The sequence below is a fragment of the Mixophyes fleayi genome, chromosome 12 (genome assembly GCF_038048845.1).
Source record: "Mixophyes fleayi isolate aMixFle1 chromosome 12, aMixFle1.hap1, whole genome shotgun sequence".
NCBI lineage: Eukaryota > Metazoa > Chordata > Amphibia > Anura > Limnodynastidae > Mixophyes > Mixophyes fleayi.
In genome coordinates, this window is record NC_134413.1 from 80121689 (window position 1) to 80142407 (window position 20719).

Genomic DNA, 20719 nt, shown 5'->3' on the forward strand with positions numbered 1-20719 from the left:
TTCTCTAACCTGTCCACCAGCGCCCCCTACAGTATAACCAGGGTGCGGCATCTTGTCTACGCCAAGCAGTTAAACCTCTACCACCTCTGCTGGGTGTCTGCCACACGTCTCGAGCTGTTATGATGGAGGATTAGAGACATTATACCGTTAATCTACTTATTCTCTAAGCAGCTTGTGTGCATCTGATTATTGGATAAAATTTAAGCGTTCTCATATTTCAGCCATGTTCCATTAAGAAGTGACTTCTTGGCGGAGGTCTCGAGGCGAATGAGACAAATCCGTTAAAGCCTGGTGCGCAGGGAGTCCGCGGCAGAATCCAATCCGGTGCTTGGATAACCGTTTACTGGAGGTTGTTCTTTCAGACTACTCCAGGGGGCAGCATGGTGGCTCAGTGGTTAGCACTTCTTCCTCACAGCGCTGGGGTCATGAGTTTAATTCCCGATTGTGGCCTTATCTGTGTGGAGTTTGTATGTTCTCCCCGTGTTTGCGTGGGTTTCCTCCGGGTGCTCCGGTTTCCTCCCACACTCCAAAAACATACTGGTAGGTTAATTGGCTGCTAACAAATTGACCCTAGTCTGTGTATCTGTCTGTGTGTATATTAGGGAATTTAGACTGTAAGCTCCAATTGGGCAGGGACTGATGTGAGTGAGTTCTCTGTACAGCGCTGCGGAATTAGTGGCGCTATCATCATCATCATCACCATTTATTTATATAGCGCCACTAATTCCGCAGCGTTGTACAGAGAACCTTATTCACATCAGTCCCTGCCCAATTGGGGCTTACAGTCTAAATTCCCTAATATACACACACACACACACAGACTAGGGTCAATTTTTGTTAGCAGCCAATTAATCTACCAGTATGTTTTTTTTTTTTGGAGTGTGGGAGGAAACCGGAGCACCCGGAGGAAACCCACGCAAACACAGGGAGAACATACAAACTCCACACAGATAAGGCCATGGTTGGGAATTGAACTCATGACCTCAGTGCTGTAGGGCAGAAGTGCTAACCACTAAGCCACCGTGCTGCCCGCATAGAAAGAAATGATGATGATGATGATACGCTACACCTACTGGCGTAATACTCACCATGTACTCACTCTCAGGCCCAGTCTGCCGGAGAAGGAACTCCATACATGTTGCAGCAATAATTAACATATTTCTTTACTGTTTTTTCGGAACTTCCTGGATAATGTGTCTCCGGATGAGAGAGCCCGAATCCTGCACCTATATGGAGGCTATATTTATCCCTTTAGTTCACCTGTCAACCTATGTTATATATCAGCATGTTAATCTTGCACAAAGGTCTCACAGGTTAATAGTGGGGGGGTCCGGCCCCCAGGCGGATGAGTCAGCTTTAGTCATGTGCACTCTGGTGGCTCAGTCTTTGTGCCAGTATGTGGGTGACGTCACCACACAGCTTGGGTTACAGAGACCAGTCACTGGGAATCAGTGTTGCCCACCAGGAGGTCAGGGGGGACAGCAGTAATTAAACTGCCCCCTCCTGCAAACCACATTTTTAATTAGGGCTCATTGGAGCAGAACACAAGGTAAATGGCTCACACCACAACATTTACTTTACAACTGTGAGACCCCTTAATTCACTAGGGTTAACCTTTAACTACCCCCCTCCCACCAAGTCTGAGCCTTTGTCTTCTCCCAGGGTTCAGGCATTTTGCAAAAGGGCAAGAGAAATAATTTGAGCGCTGGGCACGAATGGGCAGTAACCTAAGCAACCAATCAGACGTTTGCTTTGATTTTCTCAACATCTCTTGATTGGTTGCTGTGGGTTACAGCAAATTCCTTCACATTTAAATAATAAGCTCACTGTTGGCAACAAACTTGTAAAGAATAATAACTTTCATTTTATACAGCTAAGATGACGCTGAATCCGTCTCCTTGCTCTCGTTGGCGCGAAAGGCGTCTGACGTTTGGGCGGAGCTAGCGGTAAACGAGAGGGGGACGGACGCAAATGGAACGAGCTGAATTCTGCGGCAAAGTTCAGCTTGAAAGTTAAATGTTGATATTGTTCTTAATTGTTATAATTAGAAGCGGGATAAACATGGTGACTGATTATGATCTTGTCCTTTGTTTGCAGTAGGATCGGGAGCAGCACCGATGCCGCAGTGCCAACGAGAAGTGGTTTCCAGGAGCGCCCTCTACCTCCGCCTCGCACGGAATGCAGCTTCTGACCGTACGCCCGTTTAGGAGGTATGTGCCCTCCAGAAATAGGGCAGCTGTATTTTTTTGAGGGAGAACTGGGACGGCCACTTGGCATCAGGGAAGGGCTGGCAAATTTTAGGCAAGGGGGGCCTACTCTCGCGGGGGGTCTCCCAGAAATGCGGGAGTCTCCCGGACATTCCGGGAGAGTAGGCAACTATGCGTTAAAGAAAAGCAGCTAATGAATCTCTAGAGACTGAAGTGTCTTTTACATTTCTGTCTCCATTATTGAAGTCATGCCGTCTTACCTGTCAGTCTTTGATTAGATCTTGGTCTCCATGAAAATGGCCACCTCCATAGGCATCAATACATGGACATAGGACACAATTTCTGAACTGTGTCATCATGCCACAGATGGGGAAGCCAACCACATCTTGTACTGGCTCAGCATCAGGGAGAATGCCAGACTCTTCAGGGAGTGAGGGAGATCACCCCTATTTCAGGGAGTCTCCCTGACAGTCAGGGAGAGTTGACAAGTATGCATAAGGATGACACGCTAAAGATTTCTAGCGGAAAATCCGGGACATTCAGGGAATCCCAAGTCTGAGGGACCCCCCTGAGCAACGTGACACAAATGGGTGGAGCCTGTTTCTTGAATCCATGTTTTGCGTCTGACATTTGTACGTGTGTGTGAATATGTGACTCTTCCATGTTAAATCCATGTACACCATAAGTCTTCTGACCCCTGGTCTGTGTCCCCACAGTGTCTGGCGTGTGTAACGAAGGGGGGGACAACCGGAATGAATAACTCAGACGTCTTCGCGCCGGGGGACGACTCCGGGCCCTTCATGATGCGGGGCCACAAGCAGCGCTGCCTGTCCGCCGTGGAGCCGCGCGTTCCTAGCGAAGTGGATCTGCAGGACGAGGAGCAGGACAGGTTCCTGGGGGTCCCGCTGAGGAGATACGGCAACTTGCGGTCTTCCATCCACGTCCGGGACTCTTTCCGCCGACACAGCTGGGAACCGGGCAAGAGAGTCCAAGAGGAGGAGTCCAACTATGACCAGCTCAGGTACGGATCATACGTATCAATACGTATCCCATAAGCAGTCACATGATGTATTCCATAACAACCAATCAAATATCAGCTTTCATTAGTTGGACCTGCAAAACACAGTTCAAAGCTGACGTCTGATTGGCTGCCATGGGTTACTGAATATGTATGGTATTTATGCCGTATCCTTAAATAATCAATACAGAAACACTTGAAAGGGGATATATAATGTTTCAGAAACAGTGGTGGAAGTGGGGGGTATATGGGGGTATGTCATAACGCCACTTCTACTGCCGTCATGGTAACACTACCAAATTCCATTCACTTACATTTTCCACTTCGATCACTGATTATAAACAAGTGCAATATGCAGCTTGAAAGTGATTCCCATATGGTACTTTTGCTCTTTGCTGTAATTTCACAGTGCTGCAATACCCCCTAACAACCAGCAGGTGGCACTATGTACCCTGCTATCTTTTCATGCTCACGGATTGTATATGAGATACAGGAACAGTTGAAGAGCCACGGGATTCCAAACTCTGCTTTGAAGCCCGACTTCCCATATTGTCTGTCTAGCAGGGTATCCTGAGACTTGTAGTTCCACAGCAGCCGATAAGCCGCAGGTTACTCACCTCTGAGCTAAGGGCTGCGATTATGATAATGGAACGAGACGGCAGGGTGAGCGTGTGTACAGGTCATGGATCTCCGAAGTTACCCATAATATTATTATTATTACCATTTATTTATATAGCGCCACTAGTTCCGCAGCGCTGTACAGGGATCTCACTCACATCAGTCCCTGCCCCATTGGGGCTTACAGTCTAAATTCCCTAAGACAGACAGACACACAAACTAGGGTCAATTTTGATAGCAGCCAATTAACCTACCAGTATGTTTCTGGAGTGTGGGAGGAAACCGGAGCACCCGGAGGAAACCCACACAAACACGGGGAGAACATACAAACTCCACACAGATAAGGCCATGGTCGGGAATTGAACTCTTGACCCCAGTGCTGTAAGGCAGAAGTGCTAACCACTGAGCCACCATGCTGCCTTAAATATCCTAGGCGGATGTGGCCTGTGACCATACTGACAGACAGATGCGGTAGCCTTTCTAGACACAGAGGGGAACTTGCAGAGTTTAAACACCCACATAAACACTAGAGGACGTCAGGCTCACACGTATTGTGCATAGACACCGATGGTGTCTTCCGTCTGTATCACACAACAGAAACTTCTGCAAACTGAGTCGACTCAGTAAACGAAATGGACGAGGGCTGTAATCTCGCCCATTGGGGCACCTCTGTGTCTGCTGCCAACATCCGCATGCAGCGGTACGAGAGTCTGGGGGGTGCAGTCCTGGTAATAGGATACATGGGCTAATGCTGGGGTCGGCTTCTCTTTGCTCTACGCGGAGAGGAAGTTGGTGGTTTGAGACCTTCTGAGAGAGGAAAGCAGCCTGAGCGACAAGCAAAATAGATTTCTGTTATTGTCACAAAACCGGCTTTGTGTGAACAGAACACCTGACGCTGCCCGGTCCGGTCAAAGGCATCGCTACCGGCGCGGTCGCTTTGAGGCATTAACGTCTTTCTGTGCCTGTTTATTGCAGCCTCAGTCTGAAGGGCCTGGATCCCGAGGAGATAGAGGAGAGTATGGGGTACAGGAGAGACCCACGTCGGACCCCCATTATCCGCAGCACTGACGAGTTGGAGAATTTGTTGTCGCATCGAGGGGAGGATCTGGAGGTGACGCAAGAGGTGAGAGGGATGTCCCGGGGAGGGCACATTGAGCACCCCCTAACTATCCTATTAGTACCCGAGAGATTTAACGGGATATCCCAATTACTTTATGCCATCACTTACCAATAATTGTAAGACTGGTGGTTCTGTGTGATACCGAGACATAATGGGCAACTGGATCTGTTTTCGGACCATGGGAACGTTTAATACCCCAGCAATCAAAGCAACTTGGATCAGTCTAGTACATGGTATATTTGGCTTTGATAAGTGTTATTGTACACCGTTTTATTATATAAACACGTGGAGTAGTTAGACGTCTCCATGGCACAGCGTCCTCCTGTTAAAATTGTGACGTATATTAGTTATACTGTCTGGTAATTAGTCCTACTGAATTTGGTTCTTGTCTAGGAACATGCCAAGAGGCTCCAGGCTTACCTGTCATCCCAGAACTACCTGTATAACCCCCTCTCCAAATCTGTCTCCATGACCGGCATCGACCACTGCTACCCTGATGGTAAGTAGAGCTGGGGAATGTTTCCCTGATGGCGAGTAGAGCTGGGAATGTTTATTAGGTGTAGTAGACGGAGTCTGATTCATTCACATGATCCAATTTATCTTATGCACCATGACAACTGTCATTGTACATTGTTGCGTCAAATGCTGGAACGAATATAAAGAAAATGTATTACAATAATACACCAAACCATATAACAATAACACTCAGTATATGGATTCAGTGTCATAATACAATGCTGCTGCTATAAAGGAAGTTTGTATGTCCACATCCTGTTGAAAAATCAAGGGACTTTACCACCCACATGACAACCTCACCCCATGTCAGGATGTATATTGTACCATAAAAACACAAAAGTAATAGAGAGTAGCGGGATCCATCTTAAGCCCAGTAGATAGCTTGTGTGGTGTTGTGTCTACTATACAGGGTATTATTATCTGAGGAGGGATTTTAGACACAGATTAACTCTTATCATGTAGAATAGAAACAACAGTGACACATGAGTAGAGCTCAGGAATGCAAAAATACACAAATATTCAGAATAGGAATATAAGAAAAGGCTGCACTCTCAGTGACGTCACTGGTCCCTAGTGACTGGATAGGCTGCACTCTCAGTGACGTCACTGGTTCCTAGTGACTGGATAGGCTGCACTCTCAGTGACGTCACTGGTTCCTAGTGACTGGATAGGCTGCACTCTCAGTGACGTCACTGGTTCCTAGTGACTGGATAGGCTGCACTCTCAGTGATGTCACTGGTTCCTAGTGACTGGATAGGCTGCACTCTCAGTGATGTCACTGGCTCCTAGTGACTGGATAGGCTGCACTCTCAGTGATGTCACTGGCTCCTAGTGACTGGATAGGCTGCACTCTCAGTGATGTCACTGGTCCCTAGTGACTGGATAGGCTGCACTCTCAGTGATGTCACTGGCTCCTAGTGACTGGATAGGCTGCACTCTCAGTGTTGTCACTGGTCCCTAGTGACTGGATAGGCTGCACTCTCAGTGATGTCACTGGTCCCTAGTGACTGGATAGGCTGCACTCTCAGTGATGTCACTGGTTCCTAGTGACTGGATAGGCTGCACTCTCACTGATGTCACTGGTTCCTAGTGACTGGATAGGCTGCACTCTCAGTGATGTCACTGGCTCCTAGTGACTGGATAGGCTGCACTCTCAGTGATGTCACTGGCTCCTAGTGACTGGATAGGCTGCACTCTCAGTGATGTCACTGGTTCCTAGTGACTGGATAGGCTGCACTCTCAGTGATGTCACTGGTCCCTAGTGACTGGATAGGCTGCACTCTCAGTGATGTCACTGGTCCCTAGTGACTGGATAGGCTGCACTCTCAGTGATGTCACTGGTTCCTAGTGACTGGATAGGCGGCACTCTCAGTGATGTCACTGGTTCCTAGTGACTGGATAGGCTGCACTCTCAGTGATGTCACTGGTGCCTAGTGACTGGATAGGCTGCACTCTCAGTGATGTCACTGGTTCCTAGTGACTGGATAGGCTGCACTCTCAGTGATGTCACTGGCTCCTAGTGACTGGATAGGCTGCACTCTCAGTGATGTCACTGGTCCCTAGTGACTGGATAGGCTGCACTCTCAGTGATGTTACTGGTCCCTAGTGACTGGATAGGCTGCACTCTCAGTGATGTCGCTGATTCCTAGTGACTGGATAGGCTGCACTCTCAGTGATGTCGCTGGTTCCTAGTGACTGGATAGGCTGCACTCTCAGTGATGTCACTGGTTCCTAGTGACTGGATAGGCTGCACTCTCAGTGATGTCACTGGTTCCTAGTGACTGGATAGGCTGCACTCTCAGTGATGTCACTGGTCCCTAGTGACTGGATAGGCTGCACTCTCAGTGATGTCACTGGTCCCTAGTGACTGGATAGGCTGCACTCTCAGTGATGTCACTGGTTCCTAGTGACTGGATAGGCTGCACTCTCAGTGACGTCACTGGTCCCTAGTGACTGGATAGGCTGCGCTCTCAGTGATGTCACTGGTGCCTAGTGACTGGATAGGCTGCACTCTCAGTGATGTCACTGGTTCCTAGTGACTGGATAGGCTGCACTCTCAGTGATGTCACTGGTTCCTAGTGACTGGATAGGCTGCACTCTCAGTGATGTCACTGGTCCCTAGTGACTGGATAGGTTGCACTCTCAGTGATGTCACTGGTTCCTAGTGACTGGATAGGCTGCACTCTCAGTGATGTCACTGGTTCCTAGTGACTGGATAGGCTGCACTCTCAGTGATGTCACTGGTCCCTAGTGACTGGATAGGCTGCACTCTCAATGATGTCACTGGTTCCTAGTGACTGGATAGGCTGCACTCTCAGTGATGTCACTGGTCCCTAGTGACTGGATAGGCTGCACTCTCAGTGATGTCACTGGTTCCTAGTGACTGGATAGGCTGCACTCTCAGTGATGTCACTGGTCCCTAGTGACTGGATAGGCTGCACTCTCAGTGATGTCACTGGTTCCTAGTGACTGGATAGGCTGCACTCTCAGTGATGTCACTGGTCCATAGTGACTGGATAGGCTGCACTCTCAATGATGTCACTGGTTCCTAGTGACTGGATAGGCTGCACTCTCAGTGATGTCACTGGTCCCTAGTGACTGGATAGGCTGCACTTTCAGTGATGTAAAGTAAAATAAACGAATGCAACAATTTGCAGTGACTAAGTCGGTTATTAAAAAGTATATCTACTGTAGACCCCCCTCTATTTATGAGAAATGAACATTGTAGCGGTAATTCCACCGTCCACCAGTAGATGGAGATGTTGGTGTCCTTTGCGTAGACTATTTTAAGTCTATCTCACACTTCACTGCTTCACTTCCCCTCTGCATCCCAAAATACCTAATTGTATCCAAATAAAATTAGAATGGTTGCTATGGAAAAGGGGTATTTTATTTCCCCTGATTAATACTTGTTGCCTTTGGCAACCATGCCTCAACCTTACCCAGAGCTCTCACAATTAACACCCCGAGTTACCCACAATGCACTGTGCCAAGCCCAAAACCCATGTCATGTGTTCTGCTGATACATGCATGTCTGTTTGTACCTGTTTGTACCTGAGGAAATGCTCACCCCTGAGTATCCACTCCAGAAAAAATAAATGATTACAGTATCATGTCATTTCCTACAGTGTCCACCAGGGGGAGTGCGCACCCCACAGTCTGTGCAGCTGAACAGCTGGACTCCATTCCCACCCTGGGGTCCGGGGTCACATGTGAGCGTGTGATTCTCTGTCAGCGCCAATCTGTGAGGAAGACACCAGCAATTGTCACCTTCTCACCCACAGCAAATACCATCTCCATCACCGGCAGTTAGCCACCCGCCAGAATATTAACCCGCCTATTTACTAAAATGACATTATAAGCCCTACAGAGCAGCCTTCTGTCTCACTGTTTGTATTTATACACATACATAGTTATATACTATATTGTTAATCATGGTCACAATGTTTTTCTGATCTTCATGATGAAGCTCTTGTTTGGAAATACACTAACCAACCGTGGGACCTCTCACAGACCAGTGTTTTTATTTTGAAATAAGTAAGAACACTTTTTTTTTCAGTTGTGCACAGGCAGACTCAATCCATTTAATGATGTGATCTCTGAAAAGGATAATTGAAATAACTTTATTTTATATTTTGCGTAAATTGCGAAGGATACGAATACTTGCTATATAAAGCAGCTTGGTACTGCGGTACTCCCAGCTGTGAGAATATAATATGCTCATTCCTGGTCCAGGAATATAAAATGACTGGTGCCAAGAGCTGACACTCCACCCATATGAGGTATGGGCAGCACGGTGGCTCAGTGGTTAGCACTTCTGCCTTACGGCACTGGGTCATGAGTTCAATTCCCGACCATGGCCTTATCTGTGAGTAGTTTGTATGTTCTCCCCGTGTTTGCGTGGGTTTCCTCCGGGTGCTCCGGTTTCCTCCCACACTCCAAAAACAAACTGGTAGTTTAATTGGCTGCTATCAAATTGACCCTAGTCTGTGTGTGCGCCTGTCTGTCTGTGTGTGTATATTAGGGAATTTAGACTGTAACCTCCAATGGGGCAGGGACTGATGTGAATTAGTTCTTTGTACAGTGCTGCGGAATTAGAGGTGCTATATAAATAAAATCATTTATTTATATAGCGCCACTAATTCCGCAGCGCTGTGCAGAGAACTCATGATGATTATTGGGGCTGAGATATAGACTCTCGGTACATTGTAGAGTTTACATAATGACAGGTAACAGCTGTCCTAGGATCTCCTCTGATAATAATGTCCGCTCTGGAGAGTGTCTCCCTGTGTGAATTAATGGCAGACATAAGTCCCAGGTGCGCTAGTGAACAGGTTTATCCTGTAAGCTGCCGATCTCAGCTGCGTAAGTGCCTAAAATCTACACTTCTGTCTCTCTCCGCAGATGTCTCTCTCTACTCCAACGGGCGACACCTGGGCAACGGGTAAGTGTCCGATCGTCTTACCCACCTGAACCAGCCGGCGTCACGCTGTGATGGGACCACCGTTTAGGCTGACCCCCCTCCCCCCACTCTGTAAAACTCCCCCATGTATCATTATTATAATTACAGAATAATTCCTGATTGTGATTTAATATTTAAAGGGTGCATTATACAATATATGTGCCCTAAACTATTATAGGCAAGGAAAATTTATCACGCATTATACATCTATGTTATCTGTTAAGATTCGGCCTATCGACCTTCATTTGTAGGTACATTAAATTAATTAATTTAACTTTTATCATACTTCAAAGAGCATCCAAGCCACGTGACACCGTGCATGTAAGAGGTCCCAATTTGGCAGGGTCATATTTGCCGATCTCTTGAACCGGGGGATTAGTAGATTCTGTTCCAAGCTGTCAGACCCAATCCCTATCTCCATTAATACTTGGCCCTGCTCTCTCGGTCATGAGATAGAGAGGGATCTTTGTCTGCCCATCTGCATTCATCCCATGGTGTCCTGACACAGCTTGCACCGAACTTGACTTAACCCTTTCCACCCAGAGCTTTCCCACCGACATCTCCGTCTCCTTCCTAGGTTAAGCGCGGTCAGCTGCGGGGAGATAGACACGCTGGAGACGGACGAGAAGGAGAACAGGAACAGAGAAGAGACTCCTTTCGAGAGGACCCTGAGCTTCATCAGGAAGATGGCTGGGGGCAAGAATAAGGTACGACAAGTGTACAGTATATAATGACAAAACTGACCATTTGTTGTCACTCCGCTACTAGATAACTGCTTGGGGAGCGTAGTCTAGAAAAGCTAAGGATTGGAAATGTTGCTTTAAATTGTCTGTAGGATTGTTCTACTGCAGTGTTGGTTAACCTCTGACACTCCAGGTGTTGTGAAACTACAAGTCCCAGCATGCTTTGCCAATGTATAGCAGCTTATTGCTGGAAGGGTATGCTGGGACTTGTAGTTTCACAACACCTGGAGTGTCACAGGTTAGCCAACACTGTTCTACTGTGTACTATTACGCAGCGTTATGGATTATGCCTAGATAGAGCCCGATAAGACCTCTTGGGGCCCTAGGCAGGATACTGGTTTGGGGCCCCATTGATCAATAATCCCACCCATAAAAATAATAAGGCTGACTTTCTGGGGATAGAGAGTAAGAGAGTTTTAAATAAAAAAAAAAAAAAGGTTGTAGAGTTGACTAACAAGGGGTCGGCACCAGTTGAGTTTTGGGTACAGGGTGCTGAGTTTAAAGGGCACCCTTCACTATTTTGGTGGCTTTCCAAATACTCCTGACAATTAGGGGATAAGTAATATTTTCTCCAAAATTAGTTTCGCTGCAGGTCAGGCTGGCCAACTGCTGACCAGATATATCGCTGAGCAACTTTTAAGTACTTTACTGTTCTATTGACCTAGAAATCTCAGTGATGTCCCCTAGCTCCTAGTAAATGGATAGACATCATTCCGGTGAATATTCACCCCACCCAAAAAATGGCTGCCTCCACTCTGGTACCGTTGTGTGACATCGCTGATTAAATTAGCATGCACTTTGATTTGTTAATTTCACCACCTATTAAAGTCTGACATATGTAACCAGCGTCTGGGAATGGATTTCTTAGAAATTTGTCTTCTCTGAAGACTAAACAAACTCAGGCGCCTGTTGTTCCACTTTTTGGGAAATTCCTAATCAGACAACGTCACTTATTTATTAATGTGATGGGAAAAATTACTCGGTGGAGTATCGGGTGTGTTATTGTCACGTCATGTGTATAATTTCTCTGTCTTTGCTGATGTTGTGGGATTTGCGGAAACTCTACGTATTGAGCTCAAAGTTTTCCTCAATGTTTTAAATATTGTTATATGTAAATGAGTAAAGATAATAAAAAATAAAGTTATTTTTCGTGTATCACAGCTAACATCGATCAGCTTTTTTTATTGATCAAAATCAGTGACTTGGGATGGGGGATGGACGTTCACAGAAATATGGCAGCATCCAGTGAGTGGCTTCTGAATAGCAGATTAAATGAGCTGTCTGGTTCTTATGCGGTCAAATGTGCAATTCACTAAAAGTTTTAAAAAGGTCTTATTAGGTGTCTATAATGTTCACTAATGAGCTCTTGTGACTTAAAGGGCAACTCCGCTCAAAAATGATGATGCCTAATTAAAATCTGATCATTGTAATATAAGACTGCTGCATAAAATCATCTGCTTAAAATGCAGAAACACACTGTTGTCATGTGACGGGTTGACACTCCTCAGCAACAACTGCAACCATGGAAACAAAGTGTGGCTTGTCCTGATTGTTGCCTTAGCTGGAAAGTTGCTAAGGAGTATCGGTCCTTAACAACTTATGTCTCAAACTGTTCTATCACGGCATTTCTGAGATTTCAGCAGGCAATTTCTGGTACAAGCCCTCTGTCAAGTATCGGGATTATTTTTCAGTAAATTTTCAGTAACCACGTTATATATGCTGCAATTTTTACAGCCAATTAGATAGCTTACTGCCTAATTGGCCACAAATGAAAAAGATTGCTGACATATCCTGCGATAGAGATCTGTTCTGTCTATACGATATTACCCATGCCTCTCACACAGTCCGCAGTGATATTCGAGCCGAGTAGAGACCGCGAGATACATTATTTTCTCACGGCACCTGTTTCTCACACACAAGTATTGCGCCATAGATCTAGTCTATATAATCTAGAGTTGACCTGCAAAGAAAACTCTTGCATGGACGAGAACTTGGGAGAGTATAATTGTGACATTGATCCAAAATAGATAACATGTCTGCCCTAAATTGTGTTTAATATCAATGATGTACTACTTAACTAGTTCACAGAAAGGGTAGTGGATACGTGGAATAGCCTCCCATCAGAGGTGGTAGAGGCTAATACAGTAGAGCAATTTAAACATGCTTGGGATAGACGTAAGGATATCCTTACAAAGAACTAAGGATCAAATAGGGTTTACCATAGGTTAAAAATTAGGCAGACTAGATGGGCCAAGCGGTTCTTATCTGCCTTCAAATTCTACAGCACCGGGGTCATGAGTTCGAATCCCGAACGTGGCCTTATCTGTGTGGCGTTTGTATGTTCTCCCCGTGTTTGCGTTGGGTTTCCTCCGGGTGCTCTGGTTTCCTCCCACACTCCAAAAACATACTGGAAGGTTAATTAGTTGCTACTAAATTGCCCTTAGTCTCTGTGTCTGTGTGTCTGTGTGTGTGTGTGTGTGTTAGGGAATTTAGACTGTAAGCTCCAATGGGGCAGGGACTGATGTGAGTGAGTTCTCTGTACAGCGCTGCGGAATTAGTGGCGCTATATAAATAAATAGATGATGATGATTAGGTTTCTATGTACAATTTTGACGGTCGTCTTCTAAGAGCCATAACCCCCCTTCACAGACCCCATCTCATTATAATACAATATAACTTTGTCCAACGCTAGAGGTTGCTGTGTGGTGGTCTAGCCCAGGCTCCTATCTTCTCCGTTCAGAGCGATTGAGGCAGAGTTGCATCAGCCGGCACACACAGAGATGTGGCATTTCCTGCCAGGCCGCACTCTCTTCTCAGTGCAGTTAGGCCCAGGCAAGAATCATTGCTCACACACAGCCTCCAATTACTGCCGCTTGTGTAATGAGTGTGTCATTCTGGGAAATGATCACCACGCCGTGACCTGTCCCCCCTCCTGTTCTCCGACTCCTGGATAACGAGGGGAAGACAGCTCTGGAATTTCCAGGGAAGAAGTATTAAGCTGTGCAAAACATCTTCTAAATGTTCCTTCGTTAATGAGATATAAGTCCCACTTGCCAATACACAGAGACGTATTGTCGGCTTGACCAATATTCCGCCCATCAATAAACTGATTAGCGATGAGGCACAAACTGAATCATGGGACTGGATGCTCGTTTAACCCCCGAAATAGATGACTTGATGGCGAAATTGTAAGTGTTCGTATTAGTAAATATCCTTTGTGTCTGGACACACCAAATTTGGAAAGAATTTAGGGACAAGGGGCCTGATTCATTAAGGATCTTAACTTAAGAAACTTCTTATTTCAGTCTCCTGGACAAAACCATGTTACAATGCAAGGGGTGCAAATGAGTTTTCTGTTTTGCACATAAGTTAAATACTGACTGTTTTTTCATGTAGCACACAAATATCAACTTTACATTTCAGTGTACAAATAAGCTATCAAGTATATGTGTGTTACATGAAAAAACAGGCAGTATTTAACTTATGTGTAAAATAGAAAACTAATTTGCACCCCTTGCATTGTAACATGGTTTTGTCCAGGAGACTGAAATAAGAAGTTTCTTAAGTTAAGATCCTTAATGAATCAAGCCCAAAATTCTAGCTTTCAGCATCGTCAAACCATTCTCGTTAGATGTCTACACCCAATAAAACGGGGACCATTGTCTGACCGGATAATACTGTACAGAATCCTATGAGACGACAATAGCTAATACTTCCAATTGGTCATAACAATGTAACAATTTCCACTTTATGCTTATGCATACTAATTGGGGATTTATGTAAGGAATCGTTAAGAACTGTCTGCAATAATTGCAATTGTTATTATCTTCTGCATTAGAAACATTTTTATTTTTTTAAAAAAATGCTAATGAGAACAATTGCAATCAGGTTTAGTTGCCTAATTAATTGATTTCATTTACTCTGGCTTCAAGCTTTTATTGTTCCTTTAATTATTCTCACCCTAGGATTTTATTGGCAGGAACAGAGCACTCTTTAATAAAAGCTAAAAATAAATCCCATTTTATCGGCTATTCCTGGTCTCCAAGCTTGAGATACTCTGCAGAATATATAAAGGGGTAGTTGGAACAGAGCGATGTTCTGCTGATCTGTAGAGAGGTCAGTAATGTAATAATCTGCAGAATATATCACTATGTATCTGTCAGGGGGTAGATGGGACAGAGCAATGTTCTGCAGATCTCTAGAGAGGTCAGTAATGTAATAATCTGCAGAATATATCACTATGTATCTGTCAGGAGGTAGATGGGACAGAGCAATGTTCTGCAGATCACTAGAGGTCAGTAATGTAATAATCTGCAGAATATATCACTATGTATCTGTCAGGGGGTAGATGGGACAGAGCAATGTTCTGCAGATCTCTAGAGAGGTCACTAATGTAATAATCTGCAGAATATATCACTATGTATCTGTCAGGGGGTAGATGGGACAGAGCAATGTTCTGCAGATCTCTAGAGAGGTCACTAATGTAATAATCTGCAGAATATATCACTATGTATCTGTCAGGGGGTAGATGGGACAGAGCAATGTTCTGCAGATCACTAGAGGTCAGTAATGTAATAATCTGCAGAATATATCACTATGTATCTGTCAGGGGGTAGATGGGACAGAGCAATGTTCTGCAGATCTCTAGAGAGGTCAGTAATGTAATAATCTGTAGAATATATCACTATGTATCTGTCAGGGGGTAGATGGGACAGAGCAATGTTCTGCAGATCTCTAGAGAGGTCAGTAATGTAATAATCTGCAGAATATATCACTATGTATCTGTCAGCGGGTAGATGGGACAGAGCAATGTTCTGCAGATCTCTAGAGAGGTCAGTAATGTAGTAATCTGCAGAATATATCACTATGTATCTGTCAGGGGGTAGATGGGACAGAGCAATGTTCTGCAGATCTCTAGAGAGGTCAGTAATGTAATAATCTGCAGAATATACCACTATGTATCTGTCAGGGGGTAGATGGGACAGAGCAATGTTCTGCAGATCTCTAGAGAGGACAATAACTAATAGTCTGCAGTTTATAGTAGATATAGTGAAGCAGATGGTCAGATATATGATGTATTAGATGCTGTATATTTATAGATAGGTTGGGTCGCCCCCATCTCTCTCTCTCTCAGTTCCTGGCACACGTCTCTCACTCCCCCTTACTCTCTCCTTTATACCGCACAAGCTGTGTACACACAGATACTCTACAACAGTCTTATTTGTGTCACTTGTTTTGTTCCTGGGCTGATAACGCATTAGTCAAAATGACTATTTACATGCGAGGCTGCAGGAGGGAATGATTGACAGTCGCAGCCACCCCCTCCCTCTGCTGTTTCATCTCTAGTCCCCCCCCCTCCCTGTCGTCTATCTCGCGAAAACAGTTGCAGGTTTGGAGGAAGTTGGTCGAGGGGACACAGGACGCGATGGGCTTCCTGCTGGACAAGAATGACAAGCGGAGAGAGCTGGACGCAGCCTGGTTTTGCTGTGTGATATCGGTCGTACGGCTCCTTTCCTGCCAGGGATAACAGCGTACCTCAATGACTGAGCCTGATTCCGTACAAGAGAGATCAGCACACAGACATTTTCCATATGCACGACCCATTGTGGGGTTTAGCCTAATGGCCAAACACCAGAGCATGGGTACAGGCAAAGTGGTATTTAAAATGTGCAACACACAAATCGCTATAATCAAAAAAACATGCTTTCTGTAGAGTGGGAAAATTGAAAAAAGAAGACGCTCTTTGCAGGCTGCCATATTTCTGTCCTAATCTGTCCCACAACCCATGTGTTGTCTGAACAGTTGAATATTTGACACTGTCCTGGTGGTAAAAATTACAGGTCTCTTTAAACTAGAGATGCTCAGGCTCGGTTCCTCGAGAACAGAACACACCCGAACTTGGGGGATCTGAGTACCGAGCCGAGTCGGTACATTCACGCGCCCTCGGAATCGAAAACGAGGCAAAACGTCATCATTACGTCGTCGGATCTCTGGATTTTTGGATTCCTTTTTAAGATCCAACATAACGGGGGGTGGGAGGGAGGGCGGACCCCCATTTTTCTTTTCTGCCACTGCTGTGCGCCAATGTGTCCTAGATGCGGTAGGAACTGCCGTGTGTTTGTGTCATTGCTCTGTCGCTTACCATCCAGCCAGGTCGCTGCAGTATTTGTCCGAATGTGTATGAAAATAATAATGTGATCTGTGAGGTGGTCAAAATTTGACTGCAAATGACTTGAAATTAGTGTTATTAAGGTTAATAATAATGTAGGAACAAAAAAAAGCAAAAATATGTGATTTTAGCATATTTTAGAATTTTTCCTAAAAAAAACAAAACCAAAACACACGAGGGCGGTTTTGCCAAAACCAAAACACAAAGCTAATACAGAACCAAAACCAGTTCACGGGGGTCAGTGAGCATCTCTACTCTAAACCCCTCAGCGCTGGCTAATCCTGATAATCACTAACTACAATAACATATAATAGTTGCTCTAATGGAGAATTTACATGCAGTAGGAAGCGGGGTAATCTGGATTAGGTTTCCCCCGTGTGTGTAGAGACTATTGATTTTCTGCCACCGTGCATCCAGTTGTGTTTTTGGCTTTGGAGATTGCATGGTCTTTCCTGTAGGTTAAACAGCGCTCCCCCCCCCCCTCCCCCCCTCTCTCCTCCCTTATACCTGACACCTTCTACTTACAGAGCTCAACGCTGCCAGTCCCACAATGCACCTTGGGTGTCAGCCTATGACACATCACACAGGATGCGGGGGCCTTGCTCGTCAGTCTCCTACTCTGTTCAGATGGTGATTATGTAGCAGCATTGTCCTAATGTGTCATTGCTGGTAGCGACCTTCACTTGCCTTCTCATTCCCATTAAACCCCCTCCCCCCTGGTTCTTTCTTATTACCCCCCCCCCCCTTGTGTCTTTCCCTACTTTCCTATGTTCAGTTATGACTTTTTGTTACACTCATCATCATTTGTTTATTTATATAGCGCCACTAATTCCGCAGCGCTGTACAGAGAACTCACATCAGTCCCTGCCCCATTGGAGCTTACAATCTATATTCCCTAACACTCCGTCCTCTTCTCACCACCTCCCTTTCCCCTGTAAGTTTTCTTTCCGCTTCCCCTATGTTTGTGTCCATCAGACCTCCTCTCTTCATCATCACCATTTATTTATATAGCGCCACTAATTCCGCAGCGCTGTACAGAGAACTCACTCACATCAGTCCCTGCCCCATTGGAGCTTACAGTCTAAATCCCACATACTCTCTTTATCCCCTGCACCCACTACATATATCTGTTTGCCCCTCGTTCTCCCCCAGCTGATTTTCTTTTCCTTCTCATGGTGTCTCCGTATCGCCTTCCGTCTCCCACTATCTTCCCGTCCCTGTTTACCTGTTCCCACTTAGTGTGGTTGCTATGGCAGTCACAGAATAATGCGCATTTATGCTGCCAGACAGATGTACGTTTATTGAGAAATGAGGGAGGGGATGTGATCGTTACAGAGGTGAGGACGAGTGGTGTAAGGGGTGGAGGAGCGGGTGGTGAGGGTGAGGGTGAAGGGTGAGGGGGTGGCTGGTGATGTAGAGAGTGAGGAGGAAAGGAGGGGTTGGGGGAGAGAAGGGGTAGAGGAGAGCTGGAGGAGTGGGTGGTGAGGGTGAGGGTGAAGGGTGAGGGGGTGGCTGGTGATGTAGAGAGTAAGGAGGAAAGGAGGGGTTGGGGGAGAGAAGGGGTAGAGGAGAGCTGGAGGAGCGGGTGGTGAGGGTGAAGGGTGAGGGGGTGGCTGGTGACGTAGAGAGGACCGAACTGAGAGTGAGGAGGGAAGGAGGGATGAGGGGTGTGAAGGGGTCGAGTTTGGAAGTTGTAGAGGTAGAAATGGGGTGGGGGAAGAAGGGAAATGAGGCAACATCTGGGGTGTGATAGGCAGTACAGTGAGTGGGGAGAAGGGGGTGTGTGGTGACCATTAGAGTTCTGATTGGGGTGAGTGGGGAGGAATAGAGGTGGGGGGTAACTGGTGAGGAAAATTGGCATTATTGAGGCGAGTGGTTGGAGGAAGGAAGGAAGAGAGGTGAGGGTGTGTGTGATGGTGGTAGAGAGGCATGAATGGGGTGGGATGGAGGAAGAAGGTTAAGAAGAAGAGATAAGAGGTAATAGAGTGTGTGGTACGGTAGAGAAGCATGACTTGGGATAGTAAGAAGGTTTCAAAGAAAGAGAGGTGAGGGGGTGTGAGTGGTGGTAGGGTGTGCGGTAGAGACTCATTACTGCAGGTGGGGGGGGTAGAGAGGTGATAGGGTGTGAGTGGCGGTAGGGTGTGCGGTAGAGACTCATTACTGCAGGTGGGGGGGTAGAGAGGTGATAGGGTGTGAGTGGTGGTAGGGTGTGCGGTAGAGACTCATTACTGCAGGTGGGGGGTAGAGAGGTGATAGGGTGTGAGTGGCGGTAGGTTGTGCGGTAGAGACTCATTACTGCAGGTGGGGGGGTAGAGAGGTGATAGGGTGTGAGTGGTGGTAGGGTGTGCGGTAGAGACTCATTACTGCAGGTGGGGGGTAGAGAGGTGATAGGGTGTGAGTGGCGGTAGGGTGTGCGGTAGAGACTCATTACTGCAGGTGGGGGGTAGAGAGGTGATAGGGTGTGAGTGGTGGTAGGGTGTGCGGTAGAGACTCATTACTGCAGGTGGGGGGTAGAGAGGTGATAGGGTGTGAGTGGTGGTAGGGTGTGCGGTAGAGACTCATTACTGCAGGTGGGGGGTAGAGAGGTGATAGGGTGTGAGTGGCGGTAGGGTGTGCGGTAGAGACTCATTACTGCAGGTGGGGGGGGTAGAGAGGTGATAGGGTGTGAGTGGCGGTAGGGTATGCGGTAGAGACTCATTACTGCAGGTGGGGGGTAGAGAGGTGATAGGGTGTGAGTGGTGGTAGGGTGTGCGGTAGAGACTCATTACTGCAGGTGGGGGGTAGAGAGGTGATAGGGTGTGAGTGGCGGTAGGGTATGCGGTAGAGACTCAAGAGTTGGGGAAGGAAGAAAGATGGAAGAAAGAGAGGTGAGGGCGTGTGTATGGTGATAGGGTGTGTAGGGTGTGCCGCATTTCTTGGGGGTGGGGGGACGAGAGGTGGTAGGTTGTGTGGTAGAGACGCATGATTTTGGTGAGGAGGACTGTTCGAAGGAAGAGAGGTGAGGGGTTGTGTTTGGTGTGGAGGATCGGCATGATTGGCGTGAGTCTGTAAGTAGGCTGGAAGGAAGAGAGGAGAGGTGATACGGTATGTGGTGCAGTAGAGACGTATTACTTGGGGGTGGGCGAAGAAGGTTGGAAGAGAACAGAGGTGATTGGGAGTGTGGTGCGGTAGAGACTCATGATTGGGGTGAGGTGTGGTGTTAGGGTGTGGTAGAGCTGTGTGGTAGAGATGCTTGAGTTGGAGGAGGAAGAAAGATGGAAGAAAAAGAGGTGAGGGCGTGTGTATAGTGAGGGTGATAGGGTGTGCCGTGCGGTAGAGACCCATGACTTGGGGGAGGAAGAAGGATGAAAGGAAGAGAAGTGAGGCATGGTTGGGGTGACTAGGGAAGAAGAAGACTTGGAGCAAGTGGTGAGCTGAGGTGTTGAGCAAGAGAAGGAACATGTGGGAGGGGAGGAGTGTTGGTGGTAAATCGATAATGATATAGGCAAGTCATGGGGAAGACAAGCTTTTGGAGACATTGGGGAAGAAAAGAGGTGATGGGGTATAAGAAAGAGATGATGGAGAGGACGGGGAAAGGAATATCGACACTACATGGACAGTTGCGTTGTCCCTTCTACCTCTGACAGAATTGTATTTTCTCTGTACGGCAAATTATTAACCTTTGAACATTTCCACCATCTTCTGCCTGGCATAAAGACCTTAAAATACTGATTTGACAACTCCTATAGTTCTTGCTTGTAGATTGTAAACTCCTGGGTTTAAAAGCAACAATGTGAGAGGGGGGCTGCGTGTTAGCCGTATAAGGATCACAGAACAGCCGAAATTACATTTCAGATCCTAAATGTAGCAGTGCCAATGGTACAGTG

The 20719-nt window shown here is 46.4% G+C and overlaps 1 protein-coding gene across 5 annotated transcripts in view; it reads left to right on the forward strand.

Moving 5' to 3' along the window:
* ARHGEF2 (Rho/Rac guanine nucleotide exchange factor 2) overlaps positions 1 to 20719 on the forward strand; it is a 111114-nt gene that overhangs the window by 27237 nt on the left and 63158 nt on the right. For 3 of the 5 annotated variants that reach the window (XM_075193570.1, XM_075193573.1, XM_075193571.1), the window contains exons 2-7: positions 2098 to 2210; positions 2924 to 3228; positions 4819 to 4966; positions 5357 to 5462; positions 9884 to 9923; positions 10519 to 10648. In XM_075193570.1, coding sequence (XP_075049671.1) covers positions 2960 to 3228; positions 4819 to 4966; positions 5357 to 5462; positions 9884 to 9923; positions 10519 to 10648 — 693 coding nt within the window. In that variant the 5' untranslated portion in view covers positions 2098 to 2210; positions 2924 to 2959. Of the gene's footprint in view, positions 1 to 2097; positions 2211 to 2923; positions 3229 to 4409; positions 4544 to 4818; positions 4967 to 5356; positions 5463 to 9883; positions 9924 to 10518; positions 10649 to 20719 lie in introns of those variants that run through there. The other 2 variants (XM_075193572.1, XM_075193574.1) reach the window with 2 other exon arrangements.